Genomic DNA, 14,522 nt, shown 5'->3' with positions numbered 1-14,522 from the left:
ATAGTCTTTTATCAGTTAGTAAAGACAGTTTCAAGTAATATTGCAAAAATGTATAAAACAAAACATCCTCTTTAGCACCTTTAATAATAATATAATATGTCTGGTACTCATATAATAATATTATAATATAACAATAATAAGGCTATTTTAAATAAAGTGAAAAACATATACATTGTTATTTCCAGTGTCGTGTTTTATATCAAATGAAACATGAAGATGACAAAACAGAAGATGTCGCTTACCGAAGCATTTGGATCAAAACAGTAACAAAAGCAGTGTTTGCTCTACCTGCAAAACAAACTGCAATACTTGCAGAATTCAGCAGCTAGAATTTTAACTGGGGCTAGGGCTGGCGACCATATAACTCCTGTTTTGAAGACGTTGCACTGGCTCCCTGTTAAATACCGTATAGATTTTGAAATCTTAATGCTTACATACAAGGCTCTGCATGGTCTCGCTCCACAGTATTTGGCAGATCTTTTAACACCTTACACGCCAACTCGCAATTTACGATCTTCTCAGCACGGTCTCTTAGCTGTTCCAGGGGTGACGGGGCCTTTTCAACATATGCTCCAAAACTGTGGAACTCTCTCCCAACTGACATTAGGGATGCTGTTTTTAAAACTTTGCTCAAAACATTCTTTTTCAGGAAAGTTTTTATTTGATTAGTTTTTTTATTGTATTGTTTTATGATTTATTTGTTGTTGAATTGTATAATATATTGTCTTATATTGTTGTGTTTTTCTTTTATGTAAGCTTTTATGGAAAGTTCCTTGAGAAAGCAACAAAGGCACTATACAAAGTAAATGTATTATTATTATTATTATCTTTTAATTTTAGTCTCTCTGAAAAGCCTGTGCTGAATGGTGTAGTTTTAAAACAAATCCATAGTAAAATGAAACGAACAAACCAACAGTGTCTTACTGATACAATCTGACTGGAACTTAAGTTCATCCACACTTTCTTAGTGTAAGGATCACAAGGATGGTAATGCAAAGACTGTTTTTCCACAGCTTGGCACTTTAAAACATCTCAAAACGCCTGTTTTCTGAACTGTGGTTTACACCCGTGAACCCTACATATGTCGCATAAAAATGCGGTCTGGGGTACGGTTCATGTGAACTCCGGTACGGTTCGCTGCTGATGTGAACGCAATCGTACTAAATCGCGGAAATGAGCCATTATTATTGACGTATGATGTTTTTGTGTGTGTTCTCACTTACTTTCCTGACAAGCATGACTGACAAACTGCAAACAGAATGAATATGTCATTTCTGCTGGACTCTTTTGTTCTTTAGAACATTTGCAGTGCATTTGCGGCACATAGACGCAAGTGTCATTATGTGCTGACACTTTGAAAAATAAAACTAAAGGTTCAAAAACCAAAATATAAGAGTGAGGTGAGGATTATGGATTTTGCTGCATTCTTCTGTTGTCGTTACCTTGCAACAGGGGTAAACAGCTGCTACTTTGATGATGCATGCATACTGTGGTTCAGACCCAAATAATATCATTTGAACACAATCCAGCGGGGGAATTTTGCACATGCGAGCTCCACTCACAAATGTACAGATCTAGTTCTAACTACTATACCCAACCCCTTCAATCTTTTAGTACCATTTAGACTTTAATTAAGTTTTTTTTGTACATTTCTGTCCCTTTTGGTACTTAATTGGTATGTCTTGTGGTTTTGTCAGTTTTTGCTATTCTTCTGGAGGCACATTCACAGTTTATGTATTGCAGCTGTTCAGGATAATGTATCCTTCCTGTGCTGTAACCCTGTTTCCTGATGCTGGCTCAGTGAGATGGACATGTTGAACTGATCTCTTGGCTGACTCTCCTCTCCCCCTGTCCAGGTCGCAGACAGTCACGCAGGCAGCTCAGAAACGAGAAAGATAAACCATTGCCACCCCTGTTGGCCAGAGTGGGCGGCAACATCGAGGTATTGCTGATTTGTTTTTGTCCAGCTTTTCTTTATGTGTTTGTTTGTTTTGGCATAACTAATGTAAATGGCCATTTAAAGACATGCTTGTGCTTAGTGTTAAATCAACATTAGCCTATTGGTCACAGTTTAATGTGGATAATATTGTATTTTCCAAGTGTTTGCTTATCTAGAAGTTGTGGCCAGTATATGCAGTGTCTCTGGATGTGTGCCTCTCATAATTAAATTGACTGCCATACAGCTGGATATAACAGGGCTGCATTTTTTTTTCCAGTTTTGAGAATTGTGCAGAAATGTTTCATAATGTCAATAACATCATGTCTGTTTTTCATACAATGCCTGATTAAAATAAAACAGTTTACATAAAAATGGAATCTGCTGCTTAATCATGTGTCTGTGTGTGCTGGTCAGGTATTGGGCTTTAATACACGTCAGAGAAAAGCCTTCCTGAATGCCGTCATGAGATGGGGGATGCCAGCTCAGGACGCCTTCACCTGCCAATGGCTCGTGCGAGACCTCCGCGGCAAGAGCGAGAAAGAGTTCAAGTATGGCTTTCTTTACCAGTTAATGTGTTTGAAAGATGTAATTTGATATAGTAACGTGCACGCTTTAGACTTGGGTTCTGCTAAGGAAATTTTTTCTTCTTTTTTTCCATTTTCTTTCTTTGTTTCTCTGGCAGGGCGTACGTATCGCTCTTCATGAGGCACCTCTGTGAGCCGGTGGCTGACGGTTCGGAGACGTTCGCTGACGGTGTCCCACGTGAGGGGCTCTGCAGGCAGCCAGTTCTCACTCGTATAGGGGTCATGTCTCTGGTTAAGAAGAAGGTCAGTGTGAAGCCCTGTTCACACCGCCAGCGTCTTTTTCGCTGCATGTCTCTAGTCTCTGTACTGTGAAGTCGCTTGGGGGCGTTCCTTGTGCTGTCGCTATAATATCATTGGTAGACTGCACGTCTGGCCATATCTATAGAAAATGCAATCACAAAGGATATATAAAACTAAGAAATCATTCTAATTTGACTAGGAATTAGGCTTAAAACAATTAAAAGTAACATTCTGCTGTTGTAGAGTGTTGTGACTGCAGTGCTAAACTGCTCACAGCATCATATAATTAACAACACAAAATGTATGAATCAAACTCACAAGACTGCCGACCATTTCTTTTCCACGTATCATTTTATTATATCCATGTATGTACAGTCAAATCATATAAAACAGTGAAATCTTCTTGCCTGCACTCGAGACGGTGACGTGAGATCCAGAGAGCCTTCACTCCTATTGGTTGTTGCATGCAAAATTTGCTCCTGATTTGCGTAAAGTTGAAGTATTTTAACTTTTGTCACGTCTTCCATCGTTTGACACGCCTACATTCTGTCGCCAACGTCACTGTCGCTCTTGTCGCCGGAAGTCGCATATCACTGGCGGTGTGAACGGGGCTGGAGTCTGCTAACGGGAGTTTGGAATGAGCTGCACGATTCTAGATAAATTGAAAATCTAAAAATTATTATTTTTTTTTTTTCAGACAGAGATTGTGATTTACCCTCAATTCTAAACAGACAACTAAAAAAAAACATTTAATTTAATAGAGGTTCTGATAAAATGTTAATTGCTGCAGTCGATTTAAAATTTAATTAATCTGAATGAATTATAAAAAAAAACAAAACAACAACAACATTTGGAATGAATGATTCAGTGACTCACTCATTAATACTTCACTTGTTTCATTACTGGATGAGTCAGCGTTTTTGAACAAATCTCTTGAATGAATGATTCAATGACAAATTATTTTTTTTAACAGTCACTTGTCACCACCAATTGGCATACGATGTAATGATACAATTATTTGAAGCGCCATGTTACTTCCAAATAGTGATGCTCTATTTTGATTGCTACGTAGACATCAGTGTGTATATCTGAACTGTAAACTTTTATTCCAGTACTTCTATGATAATATGAATATTTGTAATACATGACATCTGACCGCACACTCACTTGCAAAAAGTTTTTTGATGTATGAATATTTGAGTTTTCTGATATATGAATATTTGTAACAGAAATAATGATACTGTGTGGCGATACTCCTCATGGTCAGATTGTCCTGTCGTCAGCGTGTGAGATAAATGATATTATCGTTTGGTGGGCATATTTGCTAATTTTGCTTTATTTGATCATTAATTTAGTTGTTTATTTACTCATTTAATTATTATTAATTTACTTGTTTATTAATACGTAATTAATCACTTAATTTTAGGAGTGAAATGTGAATCATCCATCATTTTGCGAGCAAAGATGGAGTTGGTGAGCAAGAAAATGTCACGTCGCAATATTGGAAATATTTCAGTTTTGAACCATGAATGCAAGCCAGAGGATATCACACCAGCAATGGGCAAACATTATGCAAGAGTTATGTCGGTGAAGGAGTCTCAAACCCTGGTCAAATATTCACTACAGTGAAAGTAAAAACTGACCAAACTTTTGACATCTGATGCTGCATTAATGGCACATACTATCTCAGAGACAATGAAAGATCAAAGTACTTCAAAATATGCTGATAACAGTATATAAATGTCTTAAAGGAATAGTTCACTTCTGAATTCAAATTTCATGATAATTTTACTCACCCCCATGTCATCCAAGATGGTGGATTTCACTGGGTTGAAGGTCTAAATTGCAGTTTCTGTGCAGCTTCAAAGCACTATACACGATCCCAGATGAGGAAAAAGGGTCTTATCTAGCAAAAGATAGGTCATTTTCTAAAAAAAATTTAAAAATATATACATTTTAACCACAATCGTCTTGCACTTGCTCTCTTCCTCCTCTTCTTGTAGAATTCCGGCAGTGTAGATGCTGCTAAGTGTATTACTGCCCTCCACAGGTCAACGTTTGAACTAAATTGTCATATACAATATGCTAGTGCAAGTATATAAGGATCAGTTCAAACTTGGACCTGTGGAGGGCAGTAATACACTTAGCAGTGTCTACACTGCTGGAATTCTACAAGAAGAAGAGAGCTAGTGCAAGCCTGCGTCTCAATGTGCATACTATCCATCCTAAAAAGTATGTGACACTAGTAATATTCAGTACTATTTAGGGCGGATAGGGTGGATAGTATGCACATTGGGATGCAGGGCAAGATAAGCGTTTGTGGTTAAAACGTATATAATTTTTTTTTTTTTTAGAAAATGACAGATTGTTTTGCTAGATAAGACCCTTATTCCTAGTATGAAGCTGCACTGAAACTGCAATTTAGACATTCAACCCAGTGAACCCCACCGAAGTCCACTATACAGAGAAAAACCCTGGAATGTTTTGGAATGTTAATTTCTTTTCGACTGAAGAAAGAAAGACATGAACATCTTGGATGACATGGGGGTGAATAAATTATCATGAAATATGAATTCAGAAGTGAACTAATCCTTTAATTTATCTTCTTAATATTTCTTTTGTGGCTCATATGTAGTGAAAATTAGAAGATTAATTAGAAGTATTTTGTGTTAAACAAGTTGTCGACACACACTGTCTCATTTAAACTGTCCATATGAAATGTATCTAAGAAGACAGCCTAATCATATGTACAGGGCTTCTAGTTGAGACTAATTAGTCGACTAGTCCCATATGTAGTTTTGCGCAATTCTAGAATTAACGTTTAACAACCTTTAACAATAACAATGAATTATAAGCATAGAATAAAGATGTAAGCTTTGTTTTCCTATTTCTATGATTGATTGATAAATAGATATATACATATTGTGTGCAGGTGCAAGAGTTTGAGCACATTAACGGTAAATGGAGCATGCCTGAACTGAAGCCAGAGATTACTGTGGACTCCAAGAAATCTTCAAGAGCCTCTTCACCTGCCATTAAGACAGACACTCCCACACCTGAACTGAGCTGTAACAACACACCATGCACCTCAAAACCAGGTACAAACCAACCTAAAACCCTCATATGCAGCTCAAAGAGAGAATCTCACATACACAGAGACTTCACCTGCCGTGACCTGTTCCCACAGCCACTCCCTCTCCACCCGACAAGATAGAAAAGAGCGCAAAAGAGGCGGAGAAAGATGAGTGTGAGACAGAACCAGAAAGAGAGAGAGAGAAGGAAAAAGTAAAAGAAGGAAAGGAGGGGGAGAGTGTGGAAAGCACAGAACATGGAGAGGTGAGTGAGTGTATGTGTGTGTGTGTGTGTGTGTGTGTGTGTGTGTGTGTGTGTGTGTGTGTGTGTGTGTGTGTGTGTGTGTGTGTGTGTGCGTGCGCTCGCACGTTTTTGTAATTTATGAGGGCACAAATTTGTATAATGGAGACCATCCAACAGTCCTAAATAATAGTACTAAATAATGTCATAATGAAAATGCATAAATGTTGTGTGATGGTTATGTTTAGGGGTTATAAAATGGCATCTCACTATAAAAACAACAGAAGTAAAAAATTACAAGATAAAATCTCCAGTGTCGGGGTGTGGCAGGCAGGGCTTGACATTACATTTTTTGCTCACCAGCCACTGTGGCTAGGGGTTTTTCCAAAGTTACTAGCCACTCAGCATTTTCACTGGCCACAATTTTGCTGTTGGGAAATTACATTTTATATGATTAAAGTTGACTTTGGCATGCTACAATTACTTGATTTTGAGTCATTTTACTTGATTGGCTAGATTTAAAACCCTTTCAAACTTTCAAATGCAGATTGACGACCCAAATCAAGACTATGCTACATGGTATATCAGCTGGTATGTACGGGTGGGTAATATGAACATAATATGATAAGTTATTTTTGTTAGGCTATATAAAAAGAAAAAAGAAGCAAATTACAAATACAATAGTACATTAAATAGCTTAAACTTTTTTTCAGATACGGTAGGTTTATTTAACATCAGTGTTGGGCATGTTACTTTAAAAAAGTAATTAGTTATAGTTACTAGTTCTCACAAATAGTAACTGAGTTAGTAACTGAGTTACATCATTATAAAAGTAAATAATTACCAGGGAAAGTAACTATTGCGTTACTTTTTAAAATATGTCAAATAACTTGGATGCCCCAAAATTAAATGTCTAAAAATAAATTATGCTTGATCCGACTCGATTCATGATACGTAGTATCATATTTATGTTTAAATAGGCCTATGCTATTTTTTAAATGAATCTATTTGATTATGAAAAGTGAACAGCATGAGTAAGATAGGATACATCATAAGATGCGCAATATGTAGGGACATGGAGTGGGTCAGACATGATTTTGACCACTTCATTAAGTTTTGTTTTGAAGAAAGCCTTTCTTTAAAGAGAATTTTGTTTTGTAAAAATTGTATCTTAATTTAAATCAATGTTTCATCAACCATTTGCCTGGATTTAATAAATAAGAAGAAATATAGCAGACAATATAATCATGACACGGAGGCTCCGGCGCGATCACTTGCGCGTCTTATAGACTAAATGAACCGAAACTCAGCGTATAAGGCTGCTTGCCTCACAGACATGAGAAATATATCTATAGAAAGCTTGAAATGTCTACCTTTAAATGAAATAATTCAAAACGAAAAAAAATAGGCCACTCTCTGATTATGTAATCTGAATGAAATATGCATTCTCTCTGTAGGCGCATCCATTATGCAGAGATGATGAGAGTCAGCAATGTCAACTTCATCTTTGCAGCCGACACTGATTCAGAAAACATTAGTTTATTAATGACCAATTAAAATGTCTCTTTGCTGTTTTTTGTTATATTCATAATCATTACTTTTGCCGGTTCTTTATGGCAAGATTTATTACGTAAACCCTCATTATTATGGTTTATTCTCTCCAGTATTTAAGAAATTAAATGAATATAAATGTGATTAGTCTACTAATACTTAAATGAACAACTACTAGTCGACTAGAAAAAACTTATTTCACATATTTTCGATCCAGCATGTCACAAAGGGTATTCTGGTTTGAGCTCACGCTCCAATCGCATGCTCTGACACAGACCCACACACAGAGCATCGTACATTATTATCAGTTTAAAATTGTATTTGTGCATGACTAACCTGTACAAAACGCTTTGCAGGTCTTTCATCTCTAGTCACACACCAATCGTCATCAGTTAGCTTATGTGTCCCACCCAAACACACACACCAGAGAAAAAACGTTGCAGGTTTTATGGCTGAGAGAGAGTCTTTGATATAAACCGCATCAGTGAGCTCAATTAGTAATGCGGCATTTTATTGTCAGTAACGGTAAAGGCGTTGTAACGGGGCTAAAAGTAATTCGTTTGATTATTCGTTACTGAAAAAAGTAACGCCGTTTATTTATAACGCCGTTATTCCCATCACTGTTTAACATGTATACATTTATTTAACATCTTTTGTTGTTTGATCAACATTAATGACAGACAGGTATTTAATTGGGCTGCTGAATGCATGGACATAATATGCTGACACATATTCAGTTTTACCCACCTGTTTACGTCCACTTAAGCCATAACCGATTCACGCGAGATACTCCACACTATGGACATTTTGACATCTGTGTGTGCATGTATTTGACTATACAGGCACAAGGAGATATGATCGTGCATGCGACATTGAGTGTGCTTCTGTTGTGTGTCATTCAGCGCGATTCCGCCTATCCCGCCTTCACTAACTGCAAGTTAATTAATAATGAATTTTGTGCTACGACGAGCTTGGCTACCTTTGATTAGGCTGTAGGCTGAAATTATATTCAACCCTCCAAAGTGACTCGTGGGAGTGGCTGTCTTACCCGTCACAGCTGAAATCTACCCGCATTTGGCGGGTTGATGGGTGTTAATGTCAAGCCCTGGTGGCAGGGATTATTTTTTTGCACATGTTTAGAGTTAAACACTACATGAACCTGTCTATATAAATCTAGTGTTTCAGAAAGTGTGTGAGAGCATGCATATATGTTTGCTTTGGTTTTGGTTTTTGGTTTGGTTTGCTTTTGGTTCTTCAGACAAGCTGCTTTTAGTGGTGGTTTTAATGATCTGTTAAGAATCATATAATGTAATAATGTTTGTTAATTTTAAATTTATAATACAATGTTTATTTATATAGCACATTTAAAACAACCAGTCGACCAAAGTGCTGCACAGAGTATGCAGAATATTATATAACAGAATATTATTATGAAGTGAAACCTATGATTTAGAGTGTGGTATATGCTACTGTTCAAAAGTTTGGGGTCGGTAAGATTATTTAATGTTTTTGAAAGAAGTCTCTTCTGCTCACCAAATCTGCATTTATTTGATCAAAAATACAGTAAAAACAGTAATATTGTATTTTATATATATATATATATATATATTTTTTTTTTTTTTTTTTTTTTTTTTTTCAAAAACAGTTACATTTTCTGTTTGAATATATTTTGAATTGTAATTTATTACTGTAATGGCAAAGCTGAATTTTCTGCATCATTACTCCAGTCTTTAGTATCACATGATCCATCAGAAATCATTCTAATATTCTGGTTTGCTGCTCAACATTTCCTATTATCATTTTTTGTCAAAGCTGTAATACATTGTTTGGTATTAAGGTAAAAGGTTTTACTGTTCCTTTTTGATCAGCTTAATGCATCCTTGCTCAATACAAATAATTATTTCATTCAAACAAATTCTTACTGACCCCATAATTTTTAATGGTAGTATATAAAAGTAAAATACAAGTAAAACTTCTTAGTAACAGTGCAAAATATCACATTTCACACCTAAGTAAATGTATTTGACATTGATCAGACTTTTGTATGTACCTAAAAGGGATTGTTCACCCAAATATGATTTTGTCTTCTGTCTTCATTTACTCATCTTCATGTGGAACATAGAAGATATTTTGAGAAATGCATCAGTGTTGTTGTTTTTTGTTAGTGGGCACCTAAATTTTTTGGTTACCAACATTCTTCAAAATATCTTCTTTTATGTTCTGCAGAAGAATAAAAGTCATACAGATTTAGAACAACATGAGGGCGAATAAATTATTATTATTATTTTTTTTTTATGTGGGCTATCCCTTTAATTTATTGCATGAACAACTAAGTTTCCCTAATCCACAGATCCCGATGGAAATCTAAAGTCTCAAAACTGGAAAGGGGGCGTTTCAACTGCATGCACAGCACTTTTGGTTATTTTCAGCTTAATTTGAACAAATCTAATATAAAACAGCTCTGTTCCAGGATGCCTGAAGAAGAAAGAAGCAAACCATTCCAAACCCTGCATAAGTGACTGTCCTTAGCTGAACGTCTGCTATAATCTAATGAAATAAACATCTGTTTTAATATAATGAAATATTTATGATTTATTTGTTTCTTGATACAAAATGATTTTGTCAGAATGCAGCCTTTGAGTAACTATCAATAACCTTTTCCGGGGTGCCTGAAGAAGCTGGAAGTACCGCTGCGTGTGTTTGTTTGTAAACTGTTAAGTTCGTATAAATACATGTGAAACTCAAATAAAGAGAGTGTTTCTTTCTCTTCTTCCAGACTTCCTCCACACTGGAAGAGGGTGACAAAGATCCCGTAACCACTGAAAAAGCTCAGTCATCTGAAAGTCCAACAGCAGCATCTGATGACTCAAAAACGAAAGAAAATCCTGACATTTCTCAATCTTCTCTGAAAGAAAAGAGTGAAAAAGAAAAACAAGACGAGGAGAGCACTGAAAAAGAGGCCTCCCCAGAGAAAACGTCTGATTCCCCATCCATTAAAGATGAAAGCAGAGGTACCTGTGGCACCAACTGGTGAAATCTGATTGCCTGTGATGCCAGTCGATCATTTCATTGTAATTTGAGGGCTGATTGTTGTCTGTCATTACAGAGGCTCTGAAAGGGGACAAGGGAGAGAAAAGAGAGAAGGCTGGAGAAGAGAAAGAGAAGAGTGAGGTGACGTCTCCTCTCACAGAAACAACAGAAAAGAAAGAGAAGTTAGATCAAACTTCTGATATCAAAAAAGGTGAATCTTACTAGATACTACCTCTTCGCATTTTGTATGTTTCATAGTTACATAGAGAAGAATAAAAACTACCTGACCAAAGTTGTTCATACAGTCTTTCACAAAAACTGAGTACAGTCAGTGGTGCATCCAACAGTATTACTGAAGTTAAGCCTTCCTTTTTTTGGTGTATTAATGTTGGGAATAAATTACTAAACTAAACATGATGCAAAACATTTTCTTTTGGGACACAGAGGAGGTGAAAGGTGAAAGGGATGCTGGGAAGGAGGTCAGAGGTCAGAGGGAGGAGGTACCCAAAGGTAATGGCAAACCCACAGAGCGTCCACGGTTTATGTTCAACATTGCAGATGGAGGATTCACAGGTAAACTCATCCATTTGGTTGTTTAAAGCTACATAAAAAATGTATGTAGACTATATTATGTAACTTTTCTAGTATTTAAAAAAAAAAAAAAATGCATGCATTTTGCAGAAGAACACTGTTTTGGTTGTGATTATCCTACTTCTAATAAAACATTCATTACCAGGCTTAAGAGATATAAGATTTAGATAGACGTTACTGTAGCTTTACCCATTAATAGACATGGTACTTCCTTTAAAATAAACACCAGCACTGCTCTACAAAAACTATCATGAAATGACCCTTCACAATAGATAATGCTTTACAATCAACTCTGTTAGAGAGCTACATACATATGGCGATTTATCTGTTGAATAAAATACTTTACTCACCTATTGAGTAATAAAAACACCATCTCCTCGTGGCTTTTACAACATTTCAAATCCCTCAGTTCTCACCATCTACAAAAAGACAAGCCAATGTTGATTTTTGTTTTATTACAAGCTCCGTCACGCTCTTTTTTGTCAGCAGACTCTCCTTTGTTCTGCTTTTTTTAAAACGGGTGATTCCTCAGAGATTGGAGATTTAGCTTGCTCCATGTCAACCTTTCTCGCTCGTTGTAACAACTAACCTATGTCACTCACACACCATACATGCGTCAAAGTAGCCAGAGCAACTTTTCTCAATTTACGGATATGACAAGACACGCACGGGCAAGTGACGTATATACGCAATTTCCAGTGAAAACCACCCCATCAGGTCTAAAATATAAACGCTTATAATACGCTTACCATAGTGAATCAGGGTAAGACAAAAACATGTTAATGTTATGTTTATTTTGAACAAAAAAAGCTACATTAAATATATGTTGTAAACAGCAGGGCTTAAGAAAATATATTTTTCAAATTTCAAATATATTTCGTTTAAAACTTCAAATGCCAAAATATATTAGAAAATGTACTTCAAGTGGCAAGACGATATATATCTAATATTAGATTTTTAAAAATATATATTGTGGACAATGTAAATATATACATATATTTCCTAATATATTTTTTGGTAGCAAGCTAGCTAAATCAATCAATATATTTTAACGTCTATGTTAGCTATATATATATATATATATATATATATATATATATAATATGTGTGTGTGTGTGTGTGTTATAAATGTATGTTAATGTAAAATATATACATAAATATTAAAAATATAACTTTTTTTTTTTTTTTTTTGCTGTATGGGCAAGACCTTCACTAGCATCTATTGTGAGCTATAGATGAAAATGCTTTTAAGTGCCATCCAAAAACTAACAATGGCAAAAAGCTACTATTATATAGTGAAACAGTTTTTTATTTTTTTTATTTGTTGCTTGAAAGAGCTAATTTTGAAATGTCGTCAATGGAGAAAGATGTTGTTTGCCTCCTGATGGTGTAATTATGGCATCTTCCTGTAGGGGCCAACAGGACCATGTTTAGAAACATACATATTTTTCAATTTAGTTTGATGATGCTAATAACACAGTAATGACACCCTGTAGCTTATGGATGCATTTTTGACATTCATATTGATTTGATATTCATATTGCTAGGTTAGTTGCTTGATTCTGACTCCTACATCTTGATCTTTATCCATATTCTTTGAACATCACACTAGTTCATTTTTCCCAAGTATTGACAAGCACAGTAATATGAGCCAGGTAATTGTGCCAACATTATGTAAAGCTGCTCACTCATGTTAAGTGAAGCATGTTCTGTTATGATAAAGCGCAATGGAACAGTGTGTTGTTGAGGTAGCATGACAGTGTGGTTACATTGTGAAGGAGCAGTTCAACTTCTCTGTGCTTCCGTTGAGCGGTTTTACCAGGAACAGCAAGCAGTGATTTCATCTGTCAGTGGTTTACAAAGACTTCCCTTAGATTAGTTTCCATCGTTCACCATTGATTATTTCCTAAAATGACTTGTGTTGAAATGTGAAAACCTATGATTTCATGCATTCTGCTTATATTCATGGTCAATCCGTATGTAAATGTACACTCTTGTGTTTATATTTTGTGTGCAGATACTGTATAAGTGCATGCATCAGTATTTCTCTGTGAGACTAATACTATGAATAATTGGCATGTGGTAAGGGTGGATACTGTAATGGGAGTATTGGGAATATAAAGGGAGAGTTAAGGAGTAGGTGTGCCCATTCCCATTACAAATTCTGAGAAAATTTAAAAAAAATGACTGTAATGACCAACACAATAAATGATCATCAACACAATGACTAATATGATCAGGAGGGTCACTTGAAAAACATTGCATTTGGGTTTATTTTTTCCCAGAGATGCCACAAGTTATTAACTAAATCATAAAATGGATATTTATTTGTGCATTCCTGTTTTTGTTTAGATTACTTTTGACACCATCCAACGCTCAGTTAAATCTTTAAATACTTTAATGACAATGTTAAATGTAATTTTTTAGCAAATCTCAAAATGAATATCCATTTTGTATATTATAATGTTGCAACACCTAAATTAATTTATAAATGTATAAAAATTTATAAAATGTTTTGACATCATATTTTTAATTTCTAATTTTATTCACATAATAGTAATTTATTAATAATAGTAATTTTAACATTATTGTTTTTTTATTGATTAATTAATGATTTATTAGCCTTAAAATGAAAATAATTATTGGCTTATCAGTATCAGCTATCATTTTAATATTGGTGCATCCCTAATTAAATGTTTTTTATCCTGCCCCGATTATGTTCAAATACCAGATAGATAAAATCCAACACCTGTCATCTCAATAACCCTTAGTTAGCAAGCTAGTGGTCATTTTCTTGTCTATTATTTCTTTGATTTTTCCCCGCCTCAGTCTCTATAAATAGTTTCAGTTCCCAGAAGCCAATCACTTTACATAGTTTCATTTACAACTTTAAAAGAGAACAACTAAACATCAAGGGGTTTATTATTACTGTAGCTATAAACATTTCACCAGCGTCGATAAAACATTTCAAGCAAACACTAAGCATACAGCCTGCACTCTAGACAAATCATTTCGTTTATAGCTAGATAACTTTAAATTTACATGCTTGCAAGCTTCATTGTTGGAGGATTGTTGCCTTTTGTTTATTTACTCGTCAGCAGGTACAAACGGTATATCTGATATCTGGCTATGTCGTGTTTTTCTATTCTGTACAGAGCTCCACACTCTTTGGCAGAATGAGGAGCGGGCGGCCATTTCATCAGGCAAGATCAATGAGATCTGGCACCGGCGACACGACTTCTGGCTGCTGGCAGGCATTGTGTGGTATCCTTGGA

General features: G+C 35.5%; 1 protein-coding gene across 4 annotated transcripts in view; it reads left to right on the top strand.

Annotated features, from left to right (window-relative positions):
- The window catches only part of chd3 (chromodomain helicase DNA binding protein 3), a 66,064-nt gene that overhangs the window by 29,506 nt on the left and 22,036 nt on the right, over window positions 1-14,522 (top strand). For all 4 annotated transcript variants that reach the window (XM_067401763.1, XM_067401761.1, XM_067401759.1 and 1 more), the window contains exons 27-35: window positions 1,857-1,942; window positions 2,354-2,487; window positions 2,622-2,766; window positions 5,696-5,861; window positions 5,951-6,099; window positions 10,403-10,637; window positions 10,733-10,867; window positions 11,101-11,229; window positions 14,403-14,511. In XM_067401763.1, coding sequence (XP_067257864.1) covers window positions 1,857-1,942; window positions 2,354-2,487; window positions 2,622-2,766; window positions 5,696-5,861; window positions 5,951-6,099; window positions 10,403-10,637; window positions 10,733-10,867; window positions 11,101-11,229; window positions 14,403-14,511 — 1,288 coding nt within the window. The remainder of the gene's footprint in view (window positions 1-1,856; window positions 1,943-2,353; window positions 2,488-2,621; window positions 2,767-5,695; window positions 5,862-5,950; window positions 6,100-10,402; window positions 10,638-10,732; window positions 10,868-11,100; window positions 11,230-14,402; window positions 14,512-14,522) is intronic.

Source organism: Chanodichthys erythropterus, chromosome 11, assembly GCF_024489055.1.
Source record: "Chanodichthys erythropterus isolate Z2021 chromosome 11, ASM2448905v1, whole genome shotgun sequence".
NCBI lineage: Eukaryota > Metazoa > Chordata > Actinopteri > Cypriniformes > Xenocyprididae > Chanodichthys > Chanodichthys erythropterus.
The sequence above is the reverse complement of the archived record's forward strand: the minus strand, read 5'-3'. Positions and strand labels throughout refer to the sequence as shown.